We start from the raw sequence: 24,130 nt of genomic DNA, 5'->3' as shown, positions 1-24,130 counted from the left end.
ACAGCTTTGACGCCGCTTCGAACTATAAAACTATAATTAAAACAGCTTTGTGATTAATTTAGACTTGATACTATTTTAGTACCTTTAATTATAAAATCTTGAACGACCGTGGCCTATTTCATAATGTGTATGACTTGAGCCGAGTTGAATCGCCCGAGAATAGACAGAGCTATTCAGAATTATAAACATTGGTTTCGATACGTGGAATATACCAACATTACGTAGTAAAACGGATTTGAAAAAGAAATGACACAGCGAATAAAAATAACAATGTTCTAACATTCTTTGCTTGGTTGATAGCTTAAGCAGTCTTTAATCATTATTAAAAGCTTATCTGTAATATGTAGGCAAGTACCTACTTAATACTAGAAAATTATCTTTTAAAGGTTTGTAATACTTACAAAATATTCATATACGAAATGATCTCATACCTGTTAAGGTAAAAACCGCAGTCTGTGGTTATTGAAGGTTGACAGAACGTACGTTAAGATCGTAACATGTTTGATCACATCACGTGTATTTGTTTAGTACATTCAATTTACTTAAGGAAACATACTAACCATAAAATACTGGCGATTTTATCGTGACAAGCGAATAAATCATGTGCTTAATAAGTGAATAGATTAAATAAAGCGAAATAAATGAGCGTAAAACGAAAAACAATTCGAATTAAAAACCTGCACCTTTCGGTTAAAAGGAAGTGGCTGCACAAGCGTAAAAGCTGGATAAACATATCATTAATTTGCTTTTGTCAATAGTTTTCTTACTTGTGTGAAGAACTCTCACAATTCGTGTTTGGTATTCAGGAAATTAATAAAACTGCATACTTCGGATAACGGTTATATAATTCACATTCGTAAAGTAACACTTCTAATTGCTAGACGAGGTGTCCGATCAGAATGCCTTAACTTCTTTTTTCCAAATTCCCGCCTAACCACTTTTCCTTCCCTTACGAACGAAATGTATCCCTCAATCTCTTCAGAGTCACGAAGTAATAGCGTTTACAATCTATTAAACTTAGTAATATCATTTACAACATATAGATCAAATAAGGTCATCAAGTAGGGTTCTATCACAGTCAAACTGTTCAAAACAATTTTGTGGACCAATGTATTAACATAAGTCTCATATTTTCTGTTTTTAATAATTATAAATAAATAAATATCTGAAATTTAAAAATATATACTTAATTTAATTTGACTTTGTAAAACGATATTAACTAATTATACATTCATTACACTGTGTTAAAATAACTTCTTCTTTCGTTCCGGTACTGCGACTTTCAAATCATTCGTATGATAAAGTTTTACGTTATTGCAAGCACATAAAGTAATCCCTTTAACTTGAGCACAAGCTATACTGAGCAATCAACAGAAAACAAGACCCGATATCTTGTTTTTAATTAAACTAATGAAAGTGGTTTATCTGGATACCTTTATCTGGTCGTGATTCGTATCATAATAAGCACCTTACATTCTATCTTTACACGAGACCGGTTCACACAATGTAATATTTGTATACATACATTTTATCTGCCAATATGTCTGTCACCTTCGTCGTTAAGAAAAAAGTTCGCAATCGATTGACCAAGTAGGTTTTGTAACTTATTGCACAGTTACTCATCGGGTAGGAATTATCACTTGCTTGTTTTATTCTTAAACGCGCGTATGCAGGCTCATTTCTCTATTTACCGATGTTTTTTCAAGGAGTTGCGTGGACCTTCGAAAATTGATAAACCGAATACGTCTAAAAACCGTAAAAACGGAGTATGACAAAGGGTATTAACAAATGTGTAACAGACTCGGCGCCAACATTATATCTTGATGCAACACCACCATTTATCAATCCGATACGTTCGATCTCTTTGTTGATAAAGATAATGTAACTTTAAAATGACGAATGATTATGCGTCTGCATTATTAACTGTGATATTACAATAAGCAGTACATATCGACCTGTATATTTAACCTATATGTGTATTTATATTTTTTCTCGCTTGCTTGTATAAATGCTTCTGCAAACAACTTAGATGGTTGGCTGTTCGCTACATAGTCGTGTTCTTTTTACAGTTCTATGCAGCAACAGGGTGAGCCAAATGACAAAAACCTACAATGACATCGAAGCGGTAACACGGCTCTTAGAAGAAGTAAGTTTTGTTTTGTGTTTTGCTAATTACACTTTAAACGGTACATTACGTTAATTGGAGACAAGTACTTCAAGGCAAACAACACAGTTTGCCGAATAAACTGGGGTCACAAACGTGGCCATCAGAGTGCATTTGTATGTACGGTTTGACTCTTTTATATTTATGACAACGACCCTTCAGTTTCTGCTTCAATATTTGGCGCTTGTTATTATTATTTTGGCTACGTATCTAGATACCTTAATATGTAGGAACATTCTTGTACCTCATTAGAAAACACTTTTAATTTAATATTCGTGTGACACTCAACACTCCATGTACAAGTGCATTTTTACAACCGCTTACAGAAAGAAAAAGATTTGGAGCTAACGGCTCGCATCGGTAAGGAATTGCTAACTGCTAATGGGCGATTGGAGGCGCGAGTCACCGCACTCGAGGGGGAGTTGCGTAGCGCGCGAGATCATATCACTCAGCTGAGGCACGACCTCAACGCGAAAACTGATCTACTGCAGGTAGGGAAACTGGAACTTATGAAAATCGAAATCTTTCCCATGTCAATCTAGAATGAAGAGTTAACTAACATGCAGAAAAACTGTTTAGAAGTGCTACTGAGAACGAATTGTGAGATTCAAAGAATGAACCATTTGTCATGGTTTGAATGTGGCACTTACAATACGATTTTATTAGCTTTTATGATTATAAAAACTAAGTGCATAACTTTCCTGCCAGTGACAGCATACTTTCGCAAGTAAAAGGTTGCTATGAAAACCTAAAATAAAACTACTTTTTTAACGAATAATACGATTTTGAACTTTAAACCGAATCAACAAGAGATTATACGATGTGCAGGTGTTAACAAATGACACAGAGGAGGGATCGTCTCCGACGGAGCAGGAGGCGGCTAGCGCGGCGCTGCTGCGCAAGCGCACGGGCGCGCTGGAGCGCGAGAACCGAGCGCTGCGCGAGGAGGCCACGCGCCTCGCCGCCGGCGCCGACAGCGCCGAGCTGGCCGAGCGACAGCTGCTCAGGGACATCGCGCACCAGCTCGGTAAGACATACCTACATTACGATACACAATATCCAAACCAATAACTTCACTGTCAACAAAAAGTCTGTACTTGTAGAAAAAAAACCCTGGTACAAGTTGTTTAAATGATGTGCACTGCTTAGATTTTGATATCGTAATCTAGGCATTAAAAAACTAAGTTGAATTTTAAAAAGGCCCTTCAGAAACGATAATTTTGACAATTTGTATGAACCTAATTTTGATTTTATTTGAGCGTTGATTGATTTTCTAAAGAAAAGTTGTTTATGTAATTTTAAATTAATTATTAGAAACCTTGGGGGTCTATTAAAATATCTTGTAAACGAGTTTAATATTTACTTCACTTGTCTGTATATATAGCGATATATTGACTTTTATAGATAATACATAAATTAATACCATGTATATTTATGGGCTACAAAATATTCTGCTTAGTCTAAAATAGATACTTTGTGATTAAGGTAATGAAACTACAACTTAGATTTAAAAATAACAGTATAAGAAATAAGTATTTAACGACTACTATTAAAGCTTGCAGCATTTATAATACCGCGATAAGCGTTAGAGGTTCGCAGCAAATAAGTGGAATTCTTTGTTTCCCATAACTGTTGTTGATGCAGCTAAGATCTCATGCTTTAATTATGTCTGAGGTTTCGCACGACGTTCTTTTACACTACAGAGTACAGGAAATAACAGATATAGTTTATAAATATTCTGGAATTATCTGTAATATTAATGATAATGTTGTGACTCTAGATAATCGTGTGCTTTAACTGTTTGTTGATCATAGGAGTAATTTAAGTCTTTTTTGTCTAGAGCTTTTTAGACTGCCTTAATATGTGTAAATTAAAAAAAAAATCTCTAAAAATGGTTCAGAATCCAGTTCCCTAGTTATTTGCGAATCACGAATTGTTGTCCTCACCAATGTGTTAAATATTTGTAATACTACGATTACCATAATACATAATTGTCAAACCGATTTTACTTCAATTATCACAAAGCTTGGTCGATAACATAATTTTACAGCAATATTTCCAAACAGACTTAGGGCCGATTTTTCAATCGTCAGATAACTTTTATTCGACGAATATGTTTGACGTTTTGACAGCTTTTGTATAGAAAAAATGTCAAACGGCCATATTTATTCCGCAGATAAAAGTTATCTGACGATTGAAAAATCGGGCCTAAGTCAGACAATAGAAAAATATAATTGCCGAGGGGGTGTATTATGCGCATAATAACTGCTAACTGCGTGAGTAATTAACTTGTCAAGTGTGATTACATTACGTCATGACATATAGGGTGTAAAGTACGCAACACAGAATCATTGACTACAAAGTTTTCATAACAATAATTGCAATTTAAAACACCTTACAAGTAATGTAACATAAATGTTGTTTTGTGTTATGTTGCAAGGGATTTATGTCTGACGATATGACTTTATGTAACGTATTATCACACGTGTTAACCGGTAGTGGCAGCCGAGTTAAGCGATACAAAACAATTGCTTTTCTGATTGTTTGTGTTGCGTCTGGTGTTTAGAAGGTCGTCGGCTATCGTTATCAGTCAAACGAACGACCTACAACGGCTTTGCAGCCTACTTAGCTAGAATGTAGACTATCTTAATGATCGATGAAGCATTTATGAATAATTTATCATAACTGTATTCTTTAGATATCACGTTTCAGGTATCGGAAAAAATGCGTACTGTACAGTATTTAAGGTGCAAAATTTTGATGTTGATTTTATCAGAGGAATTCGATGCGAATTTGTGATAACACACATTTGTTATGATAGTATTAGAATTATACTTTATCTAGGAATATATGTATAAATATGTATGTGTGCGTCAGCTAATGAGGGCAGAAATGTCGTACAGCAGATGCTGCCGTGTCTGAATGTAAAAATAACACTTCTAACTAGATCTTAACTCTACTCTTAGGTGATAAAGATTTATCCCGTTTGAATTATATTTAATTTACTAATTAAACATAAATATGTTTGTATTTTTTTGCTTTTGTCAGTTTTTTTTATATTCTGGTTTCTTTTCTATTCTTAGCCAATATTCACGCGTGTTATTTAAAGAAGAAAGAAGGTTTTTTCAAGAATTATGAACTTGGTGAGACAAGGTGGCCTAGCAGCGTGTTTTCTCATAAGGTTTGCACCCTGTCAGACCATACTTGTTTCAACTGGTCTCTTATCGTCGTGGAAAAAAAAATCAAGATTATTTTATCTTCAAATCTGTAATGAGTTTGTAATGAGACGGTTCAAAGTTTATTGTATGTTTTGTGTTTTATAATTTATTTTATCTGCTGATTTAACTAAGGTGTGTGCTGTAAATGATAATGTAGTGACGTAGAAATAATTTGTTAAAAAGTCTTAATTATTAGTACTGTGTTATTGATAGATATGGTGTTTTATATTAATATTTAGTATGCTAAATGTTTTATTATATTTCCAGCCAGTGCAAATTCTGAAGCGAGTGCATTGGGCTCGGAGCTGGTTGAGGAGAGACAGCGCTCCGTGGACCTTCAGCAACAGCTTGAGAATATCAATGCTAGGCTGGGCGTCAGTGAGCGAAATTATCAACAGGTAAATGTTATATTTAATAACCGGCTTGAGGATCAAAATAATCATTTATAATATCTATTGATCAAATTGTGATTAATCATCGTTATTATAATTACTCATATCCGGTATTCCCACTGTTAGGTATAGGCCACCCCCTTTTAACCCCAACTAATTACACCACCTATCTATCTGATAATGATATCCTCAAAATATACAAATACATGGTTGTTAGCGGGTGCGCCCATTTAAAATCGAAGATGATCCAAACGGAAACATAAAATCTATGCTATGTATTATCTAGGTTATTGATTATCTGTGTACCAAATCCGTTCTGTATTTTTTATATTAAAAGGGTACAAACATCCTTACAAACTTTCCCATTTAAAATATTAGTAAGACTTTAAAAAAGGAAAGTCAACCTTTTTCAGTTTTTATTCAGACTTTAAGGCTACCCCATCGTAGGTAATGATTCATTAAAAAATGTAACTTGTAATACTAACTCGCTCCATTCACCGTGCTTGTAAAAGTCAACGTAAATATTTTCCTTTTATTGAGCACGCCATGCGCGTTGCCGTTGAAGTAACCAAAAACAATGTCAAAACTGTTTGAAAACATTCAAGGCGTGTGCCGCATGCCTTTGCCCCAATTGTTAACGGATATTAAACAAGACTGTATTAATTTTGTTTTACACGAACAATACAAACAAACTGATTTTATTAATAGGTATTTGTTTATCGAAGACTATACATTTTAGGAAGGTTTACTTAAAAATCCTCGAGTAATGATTTATTTTACATTAATGATAGGACGGAATGCACGCGTGTCAAAAACATTTAACCATTCAATAATGTGTAATACAGATCAAACATAATATCAGTTTCGAAATTTTATAAGGACAAGCCTTAATGTTTCCTAAGACTCAATTTGTACATAGTGTTACAAAGGCTAGTTCATTTATATTTATGTATATTCTAGAAGGCTCATTTGGTGTGTAATATTTATCATTTTGCGATATTGATAAACGTTTTTAACGAATGTGTCATGTTATACCATGTACTTATAGGAATTATAGATTAAACAACGCTATTGTTTAAGCCTTATCTTAGATTTAATTTTATTGATATATAAATAAATGAATGGAAAATTCCGAAATATTTGTTATTGATCAGTTTTATTTATTTATGATATAATTTGTACTTAACTTGTGTTAGACACGAGTGTTGAAAGACAAAAGCACATACTTGTAAAATAAAAGACAAAGATTATTACAAAAGTTGCATTTTAAACTTTTGTTCATTGATATTAATATTTTAAGCAATCTTAAAATAGAAAAATTAAAACGCTGCATGACTATTCGATTCGTTTTGCAAATTAAAACCTTCTTAAATTACCGGAAACATGTACCACGTAACTGAATTATCTTTTACATAATACACAGGCATGAACTGTCTAACTGTCTACTAGTGTTCACATTAATCCGTTAAACTGTCTTGCATACTTGCTAACCCAATAAGCTAGGTCATTTTAAAGGTGAAGCTCTAGCTATTGCCTAATCCAATTCACTACAGTTTAGTCTACAACATAGGCTTCTTATTACAATATTAGCAAATGCTATATCTATTTATGAGGATCTAGCAGAGCTCTGCATATTAAAGAATATAACCTTATCATGTTTCTATTCTTATAGTAATTTGACTTATAGAATAAAACATATTCATAATATCAGTATAAACCTCATTCGTTTGTATGTTTTAAAATTCCCTCACTTTCTGTTATAAATATAGATTTTAGCTTATATTGTAAACTGTATGTAACTATGGATCTGTAAGTTTATTTTTCTTTTTAATTGTTCGCAGTTAAATGCAGAACATGAACACACGTTACGGATATTAGAAATAACAAAAGAAAATCAAAATGCTCTCGCAGCGGAATTGGCGGATACGAAGGTAATTATTTTTGTTACTGATTGTTTTGCTTGACTGATTTAATTTGTTTTTTTTTTCTAAGGATGTCGAAGAAAATTGTGATTAAGTTTGTGCTAAAGAATATAAACAATCTACAATCGACATAACGAACAACAAACTGATGTTGTTGGTCGTTGGGTCGATACAGTGGATATGTGTTTTTACTGGCACCGTCTTCAGTCACTGACACTGTTTGATTTCGTGACTAATACACATAATTAAAGACAAGTTATTATCAAACGATTTACACCTTACACAGGACCGATCCTACAACTAATGGTTCAACACATTAGTCGTTTTACATTACTGACCAACACCTAAAATCTTATTATTGTATCGTGTCTTTTATTATACTGGACGTGTTTGTAGTTTGGTTTATGCACGTGTAGTAACGGATGCGTTTGTGTGCAGGAGCGCTACATGGAGGTGGCGGCGCACCTGGCGGAGGCGCAGGAGCAGCTGCGCGCGCTGCGGCGGCGCGGCGAGCCGGCGGCGGCGCGCGGCCTCATGCCCAGCGTGGCGGCCGCCGCCGGCCTGCTGCCGCCCAGTCTGCACCGCGAGATGCACTCCTCCATCTACTCTGAGCTCAGCCTCGACTCCGGCATCGGCGATCCGCTCGCACAGTCAGTACCACACCTCTTATTGCCATTACATATTTTCTTGTTAAACCTGTGAAAGCCGACTAGGGCACTGGTATAATCCTATAAATATTTACTTAGCTTGGCTTTCTAAGAGCGTGCGCAAACATCGTAAAAAATAAATTCATTAATTAAACAAAAATTGTCGCAAGGGTTTACAAAAACAGTTCAATCTCATGCACAAATAATATGGCATTCCATAAGCAGACATTTTATAGGAATTATTTATTCTACTTCCTCATATCCACCAAAAAGTATACCTGAAAGCAAAACCCTGAACTTTCTTATAAGCAGGTATTTTAGACTGAAATACTGTTATGTTCAGTTGACAGGTTAGTTTTCAGCAACTTGATTATTTTGACTAAAGTAAAAAATTACATCTAAAGCGTAAAAATCTTATGTCGTTATTAACAAATTTTTCTGGTAATATTTCACGTCCATAATTAAAGCTACATAAACCATCGTCATACCTAACTTCACCATTGTTTCGTCAAAGATAAATTCCACGGGATTATAAACAATCTTCAAAGAAACCAAGGGTAAAATTTGCTTTCATTTCCTTACAGTTTGATTATGTTAGTAACACCATTATGTAAGATAGTACAATTAACAATATTTACATGCAGAGATAAATGATGTATCATGACTTGATAACCTACTTACTATAAATGGCTTTTATGGTGATGATGTTCACACAAATGGATGAGATAAAAAGAGTTTAGTTACTCAACTTTCTTTTTTATCTTTCTTTACTCAACTGATTATTTGAAACATGACTAAATACTTAGATGTCAAACGTGTTGGTGTCTATGTCTAAATAACTGGTTATATATATTGGAAAGCTATTTCTACTTCTTCGTACAAAAAATATTTTCTTGGCCGATAACTTTATCTCCACAGGCAAAAAAGTAGACCAACCAAACGTAAACAAAAGTGATAAATGACTTGGAGCCGTTGACATAATTTGTATTTAAAATAAAATTACTAGAACAATTTTGACGTAAAAAGCTGACTTGGCCACTATTAGCCATCTTTTTCTGACTTTATTTTTAGAAATGCTCTTCTATATCAGAGCATTGCGGGAGATGATAGTAGATGCGAAATTATAGTTTTCCATTCAAACTTGTTGTTATTCTGATTTAGGGTGTTTTTTTTTGGAATTCTTACTTTTCCTTGCAAATAAATAATTAGCGTCTTCGAACGAATATGTCCTATATTTTATGAACCAACATGTGCGTAAAAATTGAATGCAATATAAAACTCATTTTTTTTACTCATTTGGTTATAGATCAAGCATGCACAAAGTGTTTGAGACCGTGCAGTGCGCATCGCGTTGGTCGGGCGCGTCAGGCCAGTCGGGCGCGTCTATACCGGGCTCGGACGTGGCCGACGCACCCGCCACCTTCCTGCGCCCGCCCGTCAAGCCTTCCAGCGACTCCTTCCTTGACGACACGTCGGATACTGACTCTGATGATCTTTATCCGTTAGTATTATGGATATCTAAAGTTTTTTTTTGTGGGGAATTGGTGATAAGATAAGGGTTAATTACCAATAACTTCACAGATCTAGTTTAAATAGCTAACACACTTCTTGAGTCTCGATTATACCATTACATATAACATTCTCATTGGTTCATATTATAACAGATTTTTTTTTAAATTAAAAGTGATTGAATGTATATTTGTGGAATAGTCATCAAAATAATTCTCTTCCTCTCTCCAAAATTTTTGCATGCCCAACAGGGTCCGTATTGATTTTTAACTGTTATTTTTTTGTACCAACTCTGTAACATATGGAATGCAGTAAATGATTGAGTATTGAGTAATATAGTATGTATGTGTTGTGTACAGCGGCGGCGCGGGCGTGGGAGTGCCGGGCGCGCCGGGCGCGGCGGAGCTGGCGGCGGCGCTGCGCCGCCTCACGCCGCAGGAGATCAACTCGCGCCGCGCCTCGCTCGCCGCCTCGCACGTGTTGCGACATCGCCGCCACACCGGTAACTATCACAACACTACTTCAACACTCCACGGCGATCAGTGTTCCGAGAGGAGGACATAACGTCCCGAACCTATTTTCCAACGGGCTGCTGTGTTACGAAGATACGTGAAACGGGAGCGGGGAAGACGTGCTGTTTCCTATTACTATCAGTCAATGTATTGTCTCAAGCGCACCTCGCCTTTGTAGGTCGCGCAGCCTTCTGATAATATAATATAATAGGCTAAGTATAATAGGCTTTTTCTACTAGAGTCGATTGGGCTCTTCGAGTTTTAGCTAATTAACGGTCAAGGAAAATTACAATGACAATATTTTTCCTCGGTCAAATCTATTATTTTCCACATTTAAGTGAGCATGAGAATATGACAGTTGTTTGGGTGAAGAACAGAGGAAGTTTAAAGATTTTTACTTATATATATTGTTTGTTGTTACTATTTAGACCGAGAACCGAGCGAGGAGAGTGCCGTATGGGGCGCAGGCGCAGCTGGAGGGATGGCGCGGTTTCGAACGCCGCACAAGCTGCAGATCGTCAAGCCCATGGAGGGATCACTCACTTTACATACTTGGGCACAATTGGCCAAGCCTTCCATGTCAGGTAATTACCGGATAACATATCAATAGTATTAATACAGGGAATAAAATGACTTATATTTGAAGTATGCACTTTTAAATTGCCTCTAAATATTGCGTACTACAATGCATCATTTATAATTTCAGGTTTATTAGAAGAACAAGAGGGCGTCGGAGTTCGCGGTTCGCGAAATACTCCAGGTCACGGTATGAGGTTATATCGTTTGTCTGACGTGGAAGAAGACGATGACATGCCACGTCTACCACACTCTAGTCACGTTTACACATTTGTCAACAGGTAAGCATTACCTTAACATAAATAACCAAAGTGGTGTATGAAAGTGAAAACATTATTTTCAATGGTGTTTTTGTATCGGCAGCACCGTGCTTCACCCGAACGACGGCAGCATGCTGGGCAGCAGCGCCAGCTCCGTGTGCAGCAGCGGCATGAGCAGCCTCGCCAGCAGCGTGCTGGGCAGCGCCTGGAGCTCGCGCCTCACCTCGCGCCGCTCCTCCGCCGGCGGCTCGCCCGTGCACTCGCGCCGCGAGTCCGTCTGCGGCCCGCCCTCGCGCGCGCACTACACGCCCACCGCCACGCCCGCCAACAGCCCGCTGCTGGGCTCGCCCGACTCCACGCCGCCGCCCTCGCCGCGCCCGGGCGACGGCCCGCCCTCGCTGCACGCGCTCATCGCCAGCGGCACGTCCATCCTGCGCCGCCGCTACCTGGCCTCGCCCGGCGGGGAGGGCTCGCCCTCGCCCATCGCGCTCGGCTCGCTCTACACCGGCCTCGTGCACCGCAGCCCCATGGAGCAGCTCACGTGTCTGAAGCGCACGCTGCGTTCCCCGGCCGCGCCGCCGGCCGAGCGCCGGGCGTCGGAGAGTCAGGAGGCCCCGCTGGGCGTGCCGGCGCACCCGGGCTCGGGCGCGCTGGAGGCGGGCGGCGCGGCGGCGGGCAGCCTGCGGCGCGCCCCGCGGGCCCGCGCGCCGCGCCCGCGCTCGGACCTGGGCACGGTGGGGCCGGGTGTGCCGCCGCAGACGCCGACGGCGCCGGCACACGAGGGGCACACGTCGGCGCTGGGCACGCTGAGCCTGCTGTTCGGTCGCAAGGGAGGCCTGCTGTGAGCGCTCTCACGCAGGAAACTACTTCGATCGAGCACCTGGCTCGTCACCGTCCCCAGATTTGATTTTATTCCTTGGTGTCTTAAATTATTTAGAAAAATATTTTATGTTTTGACGTGTGTATTTTGGAATTACTTTTCCGAGTCGAGATTAGCTCGAATGCATTTATGTGTACATTCGTTTCGCTCTCGGTAAATAGACAAAATAAGGGGAAATTAAAATCTTTAGTTGCTTGTATTCAAATCAAATCTATCACCTTGTCTATACTGATTGTAACAAAATTGAAAGTGATAGCAGTATCGACATCACTTCTTTGATTACAATTTCGTATCAAATAGTGTTGGGAGATTTCCCTTATTTTCGAGAGTGGGCATAGTTGGCTGGTATTTGAATTATAATGAAAAACTGAAAAGTTATATTGATTAAAAATCCGGAATAAAAGGCTCATCACACGAATTATCCCATTTTTGTTACTTTAATGTTTTATTACTTAATTGATGATATTGATTTTGTAGATTTTGTAGTTATATGAACCAAACAATCCTGAAACAGAAGTCTGTAGTATTATATTATTATAATTATATAAGGGTTGTAATATTTCTTAGGATAGGTGAATAGTGAGACTTAACACTAGGTTTTGTAGGTGCTTTATGAGTAATAATTTACATATTCCCAAATCTCATTCATTGCGTAGTATTTTCATGCTTATGATAATTACTATTTCTCTAGTTATAAATTTTATACATTGTGTTACTGTAAATAATTGAATTTCCATTAACTTAGAAGAGTACAAAGTATTTATGTTAATGAATCCGATTTAGTGTAATTCATAATGAATGTCGATCTTGTTCTTTTTTATTTGCGAATCTTTGGTCGGAAGTCGTCACCATTGTATTGTGTGTGAATAAGTATGTTATTGGTATAATCACAATATTAACATAGTCAACATGGTACTTCATTTAAATTGTTAATAACATAGGGTCTGAATTAAATAAAAATGGTGCATGCCATAGGATAAGTAGTACTGAATTCCTTTGAAATTATTATTTATGTGAATACACATTCGTAGTCACGGAATCTGGTTTATCTTAACTTTCTTGTTTGTTATAGCTGCCAATTAATACTTTGATTTAAGTTATTAATCTTAGGTTATTACAATTGGTGCTAGATTATTATTATTTGAGCCAGTGATGCTATGTTGGGTGCGAAGATACTGCTCGTACGTACATTACATTCTATTAGTTTGATTTGCAGTTGTATAATTCATGTACTGGGCCAGGGTTTGAGTTTGTGTTAATCAACATTACAAGGATCATTACATGTAAAAAGGCAGTAAAATGTAACGGCTGTGAGGTGATTGAATGTGCGATGGTTACTCGTTAACGTGTGTGTTGTCAATATCTGAGATTACAATTACTACAGTGAGGTAGGCACAAACTGTGTAGTCTAAGGAAAATTTGTTAATATTTTGACGATTATGAAAAAAGGAAAATGATTGAATTGTAAAGAGATATAATTTATTGAAAAGAAAGGTATTTTATTTATAGTATATCCTTGTCCTCACCTTCATCCTGCCACTTGGTTGTCGACTTACAACTATGGACTGTCCGCTGGTCATAATATTATCCATCTTCATGTGTTAAGGCCACTTTACACTTACTATGATGTACAAGGAGTAGAAGTTTGTAAGTGGACGGTAATACGAAAATTGCCAATTACTAAATCAAATAACTTTATCACTCAAAATGAAAAAAAAATACAATAGACTCAAATACTTCGCTGTAAAGTTACAACATACAAAGTTGGTCTTGATACAAACCAGCAAACAATGATATAATATTTCAGCCTAACTCTTATAGGTTAAACTATTTTGTAATGGTAATAATAATACCTATAATCAAAGGTAAAATAAATAGCATACATGCTTAAAAAAAGAAAATAACACAGATCTAATTTGTAATAACTGGTAGTAAGATACCAAATTAGTCTATATTGCTATCCATCCTCAAGTCCTCACAAATTAATCAATCACCATGTAAACAACAAATAGCAAAAACATTTCTCTTTCTACTCCTTTATGTTCTTATCATAGACAAGACATAATCACAGAGGTAGGTATTCTTTTGGTTGCTACGTTTGGTTGCCATAACAACGTATAAGAACAACAAACATATTGTCAAGCGGATTGATCTTTTCCAGAATTGAATTGAACTGAATTGCTAGTGTTCATTTATTGCTCAGGATATAGTAATAAAATGTCGGAGCAAATGAAGTATATAGTAAAAGAAATAAACGCAGCCCTTGGAAGAAACTATGACCTAATAAAATTTGATGCGTTGAACGAGAAGCAACTTCTACAGTTGCTTGTGGATTTACTCGTCAATTTCAATGCTGGGGAAAAGGTAACTTTAGTTGTACTTCATAATTATTATTATAACATACAAGTATGTAACCGACTTAGCTCTCGGGAATAAAAGACTGGTCGGTATTTATTTTGTTTAAGTTTACTAAGAGTAAAGCTTTGTAGTGCATTAATTACGCTACTACTGCGAATATACACGGAGGAACTCGTTATGACATAGGCGGGCACCCATCCATAGACTGACGATATCAAGTGTAGCTCATCCTGTTGAATGTGATCGATCAAGTTTTGCAGCCACGATCTCTTCCAGATATAAGTTTTTTTTTAATTTCCAGTTAGATGTAAACGAAGATGACTCTGAAACAGTTTCACTCCGCCTGCTTGAAATGTTGGGAAGTGTTAAATACCGACCACCTGCGGGCGTCGAACCTACGCGGTTTAGAGCGCAGTTGTTGGCAGGCGAGGCCAGAACCGTACATCATGTCTTGCACTGGCTTCTGACTAACAAGGATCAAGTTAAGAATACTGCTTATCTTGCCAAGTAGGTTCTTCTAAAGGAAAATTGGAAATGTACTTCCGAATTTCTTACTTGCTAACTTTTATCGACTGCAGCGTTTTGTTGCTAGCCTACATGAAAACTTGACATATTATACCACATAAATACCTTTGAAACAACCAAAATACAATCAACATACCTACATTTACAAAATACCTATTTACAATGTCGTTAGAGACGAAACAATAATTGGAAACATACATCTTGACCAACTAAGAATTGTTCAGAAAACTTTAATGATCGTATGATCACCCAAATTGCTGTTTTTTCTTGACAAAGACATTCATTAACAAAGAACGAATTAGGTTCAGCTAAGGATTAACTGGAGCGAATAAAAAATAAGGCTAAGTACGTGACGTCTACGTCGTTGTACGTGAAGTCTATTTTCAAAGAAATAACTTTTCGGAGAAGTAACACAGGATAGGTACCTATATATGACGTAATTATTTCTTCAACATCGGCTTATCCACACGTAATTAATGGGATAGGCCGAGTAGCTTTGTAAATTCGGAGTCCTCAATTATGAGCTGACGCGATGGCATGGTCGCGCGTCAGTAACCACAAATCGAAAATTGTAATATAACCTATCTAACGTATCTAGTATTGATAAAGCAGTACTCTAGGTGCTATCTTGGTACTTTTACTTTAATTACTCGAGGAAAACAAACAAACGTGAAAGTACCATCTAAACACTTCATCATTGTCACTACACGACGCGACGTTGCCGACACAAAATTAACGTCGTGCCTTTTCGTGTTAGTTAGAAAATATAAACTAAAATTAAACTACACACCTAGAAGTAAACTAAATTAAATCATGAGATTTATGGTTTAAGTGAAATATTTACTATGGGGATTATGGGTGTTTGTGGTACCTTCGTTGTATCTGAATTCCATAACACAAGTGCTTCAGCAACTTACTTTGGGTTCAGAACAATGTATGTGATGTTGTCCGCATTATTATTATTATTTAGAGATAGGTTCCTTAAAGTACGTACTACCATATCTGTAGACACTGTCTCTTTCAGTAGACACGTGTTCAATATAAACCCCCACTCTATATTTTTACACATTTAGGTCACGTTATTTGCACATGCGAACGTGTTATCTTTCAAAGTATTTTTTTTTAATTAAAGAACGTTACTTAAAAAAATACTATAAAAATGATATATTTTTAGATATTTAAAACTACCCGACATACCGCCAGACGTCGCACGGAATAACAACATTCAGGATTTACTTGATCTCTACCAGAATTTAATTGACGAATTCAAAGAAGTTCACAAGCGAACAAGGATGCTACAAAAAGAAAACGCCTCAGAAATCATTAATGATATCAAAGAAATGGCAGTTGAACGAGACATCGGTAAGTAAAGCGATGTTAAAGAAGTTATCAAAGAAACAAAACTGAACAACAAAGTCTACAGAGATTAGGTATATGCAGAATCTTTACAACTTCAGTAATTACAATAAACTTTTGACAGTTAAATTTAAATCTTCAACGTTCATGAGACTTAGATGACTTGTTATAAATGTGTCCAACGAACTTCAAAAGTAAGTTTTATACAACTGATTTCAGTGATAAAAAGATTAGAAAATGTCCAAGTGAATTTAGTGGATGTGAGTGATAAAGAAGAACTCTTGAATATAAGTAGAGCGCTCAGGGTACAGCAAGAGAAAGCTAAGGAATTGGAAAACCAGGTAAGTAACACTCTTAGGGCTTTACAAGACTCCTTTTATACGTTTATAATTAAGTTGGTCACACCTCAGGTATTAAACAAATAAAAATATTGTTATGTCAAACGAGTACCAAGACTATTATTATATGATTATCAAATTGACCTGTTTACCTAATTTCCTAGACACTACATAATTTCTAAAGTGTGTCTTAAAAATATATTGTCGTGGCTTTTGTTAAGTTTATCTACAGTTCTAAAGTTTAAATCTATCTACACTACAAGTACTTAGACATAAGTGTTTTTATTTTAGTATGATACTCAGCAGTCTCAATTAAAAATGGCGTCTGATCAATTAAAAAGATACCTAAACGTAATTCATGGTCAAAGTGCTACGCCCAAAACTGTTACTGATGTTATGAAACGTTTACAAGAAGAGGTCCAGGTAAATATTCTTGAACTTCTATATATGCATTTTAATATCCTTATTATTACGAATGTATGAATCCAATTAAGTACTTACTTGAACAATAGTATTGTAAAATCTCTGAGCATTCATTATTTTGACTGCGAGTGGTTCAGAGGTCAGCTCACCATGTGCGAGACGTGTCACGGGTACGATCCCCGAGTAGGACAAGCGTTTGTGGTATCCACGAATGCTTGTTTTAAGTCTAGGTGTCTTTGTCCATGTGACTTGAATGTTTGTGAAACTCCTCGCGACAGAATGATTAAATACCCAAGTGCCTGAGAAGTTTTATTTTAATAAATAAATAAATTTATGGTCCTTTGTACTTTTTTGTTGTGTATTATTATGTTTTCCCTTTTTCTAGTTGAACAGTTACCTTGTAAAAGAGAAGTTACCTCAAGAGACTGCTAATCTTCAAAAGGAGTTGAATATAATGCAGACTATTGCCGCTGAACAGCATCCGACTCGCTCTGATTTAGTTGCTGTACAAGACAAGGTAAGGAATAAATCCCAATGAGAGACCTGTTATAAACTCCTTTTACAAGTAGCCATGTACGACGCAATAGTATCCTTCTCTCTTACCTTCATCCAATAAGGAACAGGATTGCAACAGGATAGCAAGGTAAAAAGAAAATGAGAATTTAACGCGCTACCACTATGTATGAAAACATGACTTATTTTTCAGCGAAACCATTATCGCTTTCCTTTTTTATTTTATATGCAGCGACTGCCTATACATTGCCTACTGTCAAGGAGATCCTCCCTGACAGAAACCGACTCATTAGCCAACTTGGTAGCTAGTGCTACAAAAATCGACTCGAAATAATCAGTAATTCATTTTCCTCTTTGATTCACTTTTCCGTACTCTCAGTAAGTCGATCATGTTTCGAACGTGTTCCTAATATCCGTACAGGTGAGTACACTTTACCCGCCAGTAGTGTTAAGTCTACTTTGCGAACAGCGCTCTATTTAAAATTCACTTTAGAAAGCATTAGAGACTGCATTCCTACATATCTACTTATGAGCAAAATCAAAGAACATATCACATAGCGCTTTCGTTTGAAAAGCTCAAAAATTTAAGTAACTAAAATATGTCTATTAACATAAAGTAACATTATATTTTAATTTAATTCATTGATTTTGATTGGTTTTTGTCGGACTCCAGTCTTAAAAAGTGTTACTAAAATCCTTTATACTATAAAATTGTTTATTTCTATATATTGATAAACTATACTGTAAGGAGACGCAGTAATTCAATTTTCGAGTACCTAAGTTATGCTTGGTTTATGATGGTAAGCAACTCGCAGGTAAATCTAAAAGCCCAATTCATCAACTTTGAAGCTTTACAAACATTACCCTTTTAGTAGAGAAAACTCTGCGTGTTATTAAAAATAAGAATTTTCATATTAAAATATTCTGTAGCCATAATAGATTACTTTTTTTGAAAATGCTATTTCCATTTTAAAAATATTTAACAGAAAAGCAAGTAAAAGAAATTGAGGACATAGTAGAGATATAAAAATGCTTGCTCTACGAAAGTTTTCTAAGAAAGCTTATTCGCAGTTTCTGGTTTGTGTTGACATGAAACAGACTCGGGTAGAGAAAGTGCAACAATATAAAGCGTTAACCTAGTATGTTTTTAGCCTACAGCTACACTGTACTGGCAAATAAACCAGGTCACCCCGCTACCTTGGGACTCTGATTCGGCTTCAGCTGCGAATCGAAATTAAAGAGGTGTTGAATGCTTGGAGGCTTGTGAGGTCGAACAATTGGAGAATGTTAGTTGTGGAGAATGCGAGTAGGGGGAAAGAAAGCACGGAGAGCCAAACAAAACCTTTTTTTATTGTTGTTGTTTCTTGCTTTATTTGATTCCATCTTATGGTTACTTACAATTAACACGGCTCAAGACGACTTTTCCTTCTAAAATTCTAAATAAACGCTTAATTAAGTGATTTGTGCTAATTAATTTCCATACATTTCAACTTGTAAAGTCATTTTTAAGGTATAACTTATACATATGTATATGTAAGTAGGTAGTACATATTTTGAAAAAAAAAGGAAGTAATAGAGTCAGTATTCCAAGGTTACAGGGTGGCCCGGTTTATTTGTCAGTTTATGTTCCTGTAGAATATACATTTGAAATAAGTACCTGGTTTGATTTTTAAACTGTAAGATTTTAATTAAAAACAACTGCCATCTACATAAACCCACAATTTCAGACTGCCCAAAAATGATAGCATTGTCAAAACACTAGCCAGTGCATGGAAAAGCAGTCTCTTTTTTAATTATAAATTATGTAGCAATTTCGCTTCACTAACGTAACCGTTATAAGAGATGTAGTTTATATATGACTTATTGTTATTTTGAAACATTTGAACTTAGTTTAACAGCTGGAACTTATTCAAACAGATAGCAATAGTGAACAGTGAGATGGAACATCTGGTGCAACGCAAGTTAGCGATGGCGGGACCGCAAGAAGACAAGTTGGCTCCATTCAGGCAGCAGGCTGCGGTGATACGCCGCAACAAGGAGGCCAGCGCCACGCGGGTGCACGAACTGGCCGCCACGTTAAAGGACCATGAGGCCACACTAGCTGACTTGCAGTCTCAGGTATGGAAGCATTTATTCCTTTTCATAAATCCTTTTTGTGTATTGATACACGGTGTCGTTTACATAGGAATCACTTCGACTCGCGACTCCGCCACGTCCCGAAACTACTCGGGAAATACTGATAAATACGGTAGAGTAAATCGTGTGTCATTTAATAATTATCATATAAGAAGGCATTTTTTGCCCTGCTATGTAGTAAGTTCCGTGGTTTAGTAGCAAGATATGTGGCGTGTGAAGAGCTAACAACATTAGCGCCATTTCAGAAGCGGTGAAGGGTGAACGAATCAGTCAACCTATCTATTAATTGATTGATCTGCAAAAAGTGTTAATTGAGCATTTGAATATTTGATTTAAGTCACTTTTACTTAATTACTTTACAAGTACCTTAAACAGGTTTTACTAAATTATTTTTATAATTTGGTACAGTTTTGTAGTACATTATCTATCATTCGTTACAAAACTATACCACACAGGAAAAAAAATACCACGCCTTAAATTTTTGTGATTCGTCAGCCTGTCTGTCTATTCAGAATTCAAGTAGAAAGATAGAAAACTTTTTATTCCTACTTTTTACGACGCACGTCGTCCGCAAAAAAAAATAGATGACCGGCATTTCACGTATCTGATAGGACGACGGTGAATGTCAGTCAGGATTTACTCGTAATCGAAGGCTGTTGTCGGAATGTTTCGAATGCGACACAACGTTCAGATAAAACATTTTCCCATTACAAATAAATCGGTCATTATGTCGAGAAGCGAGACTGTCTACTGAGATAATGCGCTGTTCCCTTCAAGATCGATATTTCAGCTTTCATCTTATTTCTAGATTGGTTTTCGTATATTTTTCTTCTTGTTTATATATTTTGGTTTATGATTTCGTGTCTTGTGATTTTTCAAGCTTGAATTTAAAATTCTGTCACTTACGCAAACAATGAATTGTTAATAATTCAGGTTCGACAACTCTTGGGGGATACGGTGCTTAGAGGAGAGGAATTAAAGAAATACGTTAATTCTCTGCGCACAAAGAGCACTGTATACAAAAGGCAAAGAGCCAATCTCTCAACGTTTAAAGTAAGTAGATATTTTGTTTGAAAAAGCTTATTTTCGTCCTTAGCTGTTATTTTAATGCAGTCATTTTGTTTTGTTTGCGAGAAAGGTTGAGGCTGGTATTCTAGCTAGAACATTACATATTATAAGCGCGGCTGACCCGACTGTGGAAATGGCGCTGCTAAACCATAAGAAACTTAAGATAGAAGACGAAGAAACTATGGACAAGAGCGTTGATAAGACAGCGGAATTAAAAAAGAAGTCTTTGCATGATTTATCTCAGGTAAATAAATATATTAGATTTGTAAATTGGTTAACTTAACAAAAGTTGTTTAGCGTAAGTTTATGTTATAACAATTTCTTAACCAGTTTTTCTGTTTAGCTTGTCGCTCAAACAGCCCAAAAGTTATCACAAGTACGCCAAGAAATCCAACCTCTCGCCGACGGCATAAAGCCTGTCAAGGAAGAGTTTCAAACTGTCCAACAACAATACGAACAGAAGAAAAGAGTATACGAGGCCACATCCATCAACATTACCTCACAAATGGAGCCCCTTAAAAACCAAGTAAAGGATTTGACTGACCGCCTGAATAGCAAGGAGGATGAATGGAAAAACTTACGACAAAAAATAACAAAAGCTGAAAGTTTGCAAGAAGTCGTATTGTTTGAAATGAAAAATTCAATGCAGTCCCCGAGGAAGCCCTCCAAAATGGAGGCTTTGAAGAAAAATGTTTTCGACACGAAACAAATTGTTAAGCAGTTAGAAGAGGTGCGCATACAGTGTTCCATTTCGAGTAGTAGTAGCACAATTAGTTCTGTAGAGTCCGCACCTACTTACCACTAGGGCACAGCTGTCCTGTCCGTCTGTCTATCCCTCCATTACCAGTGTGTCACATAAACCGTGACAGCTAGACAGTTAAAATTTTCACACCATATTGTTTGTAAAATATATTTCCTTTGGCCGACTTATTTATTTTTAGTCTTTTATCACGGAACACTTAGTGCCGTGAATCATTATTAAGACTAAATTTAACATGAGCTTATGAAAAAAAAGGTTATGTGTTTTAGGAACAACAAGCGATCAGTTCTCGCCAAGGAGCTGTGGAGGAGCAAACTCGACTGTGGGAGAATACTCTACAACTGTTGCGCTGTAAGATGCGCGCGCGCAACGAGCCCGCCGCGCGACAGGGACGCATGCACATCACACAGCACTCACAAATGTTGACACTCACATAAATAAACGTGTATTATTACAAATAATATGAAAAGTTTAAATAATGATAATAACACTGTTTTTTTTAATAAAATAGAGGTGTATAAAAGCGATACCATTCTGATCTAAGTATCGCCCTTAAGTGCTGTCTTTGTGCATACGCCTTGAATGTTTGTGAAACCCTCCGCGACACAAGGATTAAAATCCTCAGTGCAGGAGTCGTTTAAAAAAAGAAGTACAATGAAAAGACACTTAGCTAGCTGCCGTTGTCGCATAAGCTACAAGTAAATAAATATGTCGCACGATTGAATGTGTTTTTAACTACCTACCAACTAAGCACGATGTTTTGTCGTAAGTGTTTGGCACTTTATTTTGTATTCAGATAAATTATTTAACCATCAAGTTCAAACTCAAGTCTGTAACAGCTTGCAACAGCAGCGGTCACTATCTGCTTTTTGTACAAACCGGCGTTTCATAATGCAAGTGTTGTCTTTTGCCTAAAAGCTTCCACTAAATTTCGTAAATAAAGAAACTTAGTAAACATAAAAAATACAAAAATAAGTACTTAAAAACTAATTTAACTTAAGCTACGCTGCTTATAAACTTAATCGATATTTTCATCAAAACTTTTATTACATGTCATTTAGTTACACGTTTCTTTTTATCTTCAAAGTAGTTGGGGAAAGTCATCCCTTTTATCACAATTTAATCCAAGAAGGTTCGTGATAAGATTTATCGCGTCAAAACAAATGTCTGAGCACTTATTTTTTTTGGTCTATAAAAAGGAGGGGAATTTTGATCACAGTCAAATTCCTACATTCCTAATAAATACCTATAAATTAAAACAAGAATCTTGTAAATATCCTAACTTTGGAATTTACGAATAAACTGTTAACATTTAAATTCCAGTAAACATGCTACACGTGTTATTATCTATTTAATCCTTTTAATGAACTAGATAGGTACATAATAAATGAGGTGGGTTCATGAAAGTTCATTTCTAAGGACTTTATGACATTTAGCAGGCTCGGCGCGGCGCTGCATCGATGCTGATGTCATTTGCAATGCAGATGAATCTTCCACGCCGGCTGCAAAGCACTTACTGCAATTCTATCCTATTCTGAGAATAGCTAACGTATTTTAATGAAAGGTGCGAGCACCACATACCATTAAAATGCTTTTACTTTTTTCCTCGATTCGCGAGCTCAAACTTCTAAGCGGTTAACAACAAAGGTTCTGCATTCTATTTTAATCTCCTTTTACAGAGCATTCAATTTGTTTCAATGTCGCCTTATATACGATACCTAGTTAATTGAAATAAAGAATTCGTGATTTCCCTCAAATACGGATATGGTTTCACAAAAGGAATTAATAAGATAATGTCGTTAATAGTAACATACTTTGAGGACGTTACCGAAGTCGGATCCTCATATTTTCAACTAATTGCGTGTATCATCCTTGATTTTATTCACATCTTATTCTTGTTCTACAATTTATATAGCTGCCACCACATTATCATTTGAAGACTAATTTCTTACATGCTTTAAATTGTTACTCAAGATCAAACATTACAAATTAAGTCATAACCGTGAGGAAAATACAAAACTTTGATGGAAGACGGCGTCATGCAGAACGTCTCGTTAATTAAAAATCAAGTCGGTCGCATTATTCTCCAGCACGAAGCACCCAAATTACTTTGTCATTAGGTAACAGTGCCACTTAATTATACTATTCAAATATTTGGTAAAGACTTTCTAGGATGTGAGACCCGATAATGATTTTCCAATATCGATATTTTAGGACTTAGCAATGTTGTTTCGTAAACATAATTAAGTACTGAAAATGAAAAAATTCTAAATAATTGTTTTGTTGTTGGTATATACCAGTCGTTTTTCTCCAATTATTGAAACAATGCGATTCATAGGTTTTGTGCAATCGTAATGCTCCTTTCTGATCTTGATTTTCTTAGTTACTTATTGAAAAAAAAGTCTGGTGATGCACTGCTGCCTATTCGTTTGACAATACGATACACCAGGCTTTATCACATACACCGTGGCAGCTTCACAGTTTTTGTGTCTCGACTAAATAAATATATCACTTTTGTATACAACCAACATAAACAACATCTTGAGAGTAACTAATTACGTTTTGTAGCAAAC

General features: G+C 36.4%; 2 protein-coding genes across 8 annotated transcripts in view; both read left to right on the top strand.

The window, feature by feature from the left end:
- The window catches only part of LOC113504494 (trafficking kinesin-binding protein milt), a 36,183-nt gene extending 22,649 nt beyond the window's left edge, over positions 1 to 13,534 (top strand). For all 7 annotated transcript variants that reach the window (XM_026886818.1, XM_026886812.1, XM_026886819.1 and 4 more), the window contains 11 exons: positions 2,070 to 2,146; positions 2,491 to 2,655; positions 2,993 to 3,191; positions 5,650 to 5,780; positions 7,616 to 7,705; positions 8,135 to 8,346; positions 9,650 to 9,844; positions 10,212 to 10,354; positions 10,793 to 10,948; positions 11,071 to 11,221; positions 11,304 to 13,534. In XM_026886818.1, the coding sequence (XP_026742619.1) occupies positions 2,070 to 2,146; positions 2,491 to 2,655; positions 2,993 to 3,191; positions 5,650 to 5,780; positions 7,616 to 7,705; positions 8,135 to 8,346; positions 9,650 to 9,844; positions 10,212 to 10,354; positions 10,793 to 10,948; positions 11,071 to 11,221; positions 11,304 to 12,045 (2,261 nt within the window). In that variant the 3' untranslated portion in view covers positions 12,046 to 13,534. The remainder of the gene's footprint in view (positions 1 to 2,069; positions 2,147 to 2,490; positions 2,656 to 2,992; positions 3,192 to 5,649; positions 5,781 to 7,615; positions 7,706 to 8,134; positions 8,347 to 9,649; positions 9,845 to 10,211; positions 10,355 to 10,792; positions 10,949 to 11,070; positions 11,222 to 11,303) is intronic.
- A 115-nt stretch (positions 13,535 to 13,649) lies between these two features.
- Positions 13,650 to 22,281, top strand: LOC113504496 (intraflagellar transport protein 81 homolog). Its single transcript, XM_026886824.1, has 11 exons — positions 13,650 to 14,444; positions 14,740 to 14,945; positions 16,138 to 16,325; positions 16,539 to 16,660; positions 16,949 to 17,080; positions 17,466 to 17,597; positions 19,511 to 19,711; positions 20,663 to 20,782; positions 20,868 to 21,041; positions 21,141 to 21,527; positions 21,827 to 22,281. The coding sequence occupies exons 1-11, from the start codon at positions 14,298 to 14,300 to the stop codon at positions 21,992 to 21,994; spliced, it is 1,977 nt and encodes a 658-aa protein (XP_026742625.1). The 5' UTR covers positions 13,650 to 14,297; the 3' UTR covers positions 21,995 to 22,281.
- The last annotated feature ends 1,849 nt before the right edge of the window (positions 22,282 to 24,130 follow it).

The sequence above is a fragment of the Trichoplusia ni genome, chromosome 22, assembly GCF_003590095.1.
Source record: "Trichoplusia ni isolate ovarian cell line Hi5 chromosome 22, tn1, whole genome shotgun sequence".
Lineage (NCBI taxonomy): Eukaryota > Metazoa > Arthropoda > Insecta > Lepidoptera > Noctuidae > Trichoplusia > Trichoplusia ni.
Note: the sequence above shows the minus strand (reverse complement) of the source record. Positions and strands in the feature narration are given on the sequence as shown.

Bases quoted from the DNA above. Each gene is read 5' to 3' on its own strand.
- LOC113504496 (XM_026886824.1), top strand. From the start codon at position 14,298: ATGTCGGAGCAAATGAAGTATATAGTAAAAGAAATAAACGCAGCCCTT. The intron at 16,661-16,948 runs GTAAGTAACACT...TTTTTATTTTAG, and splicing joins CTAAGGAATTGGAAAACCAG to TATGATACTCAGCAGTCTCA. The intron at 19,712-20,662 runs GTATGGAAGCAT...TTAATAATTCAG, and splicing joins TAGCTGACTTGCAGTCTCAG to GTTCGACAACTCTTGGGGGA.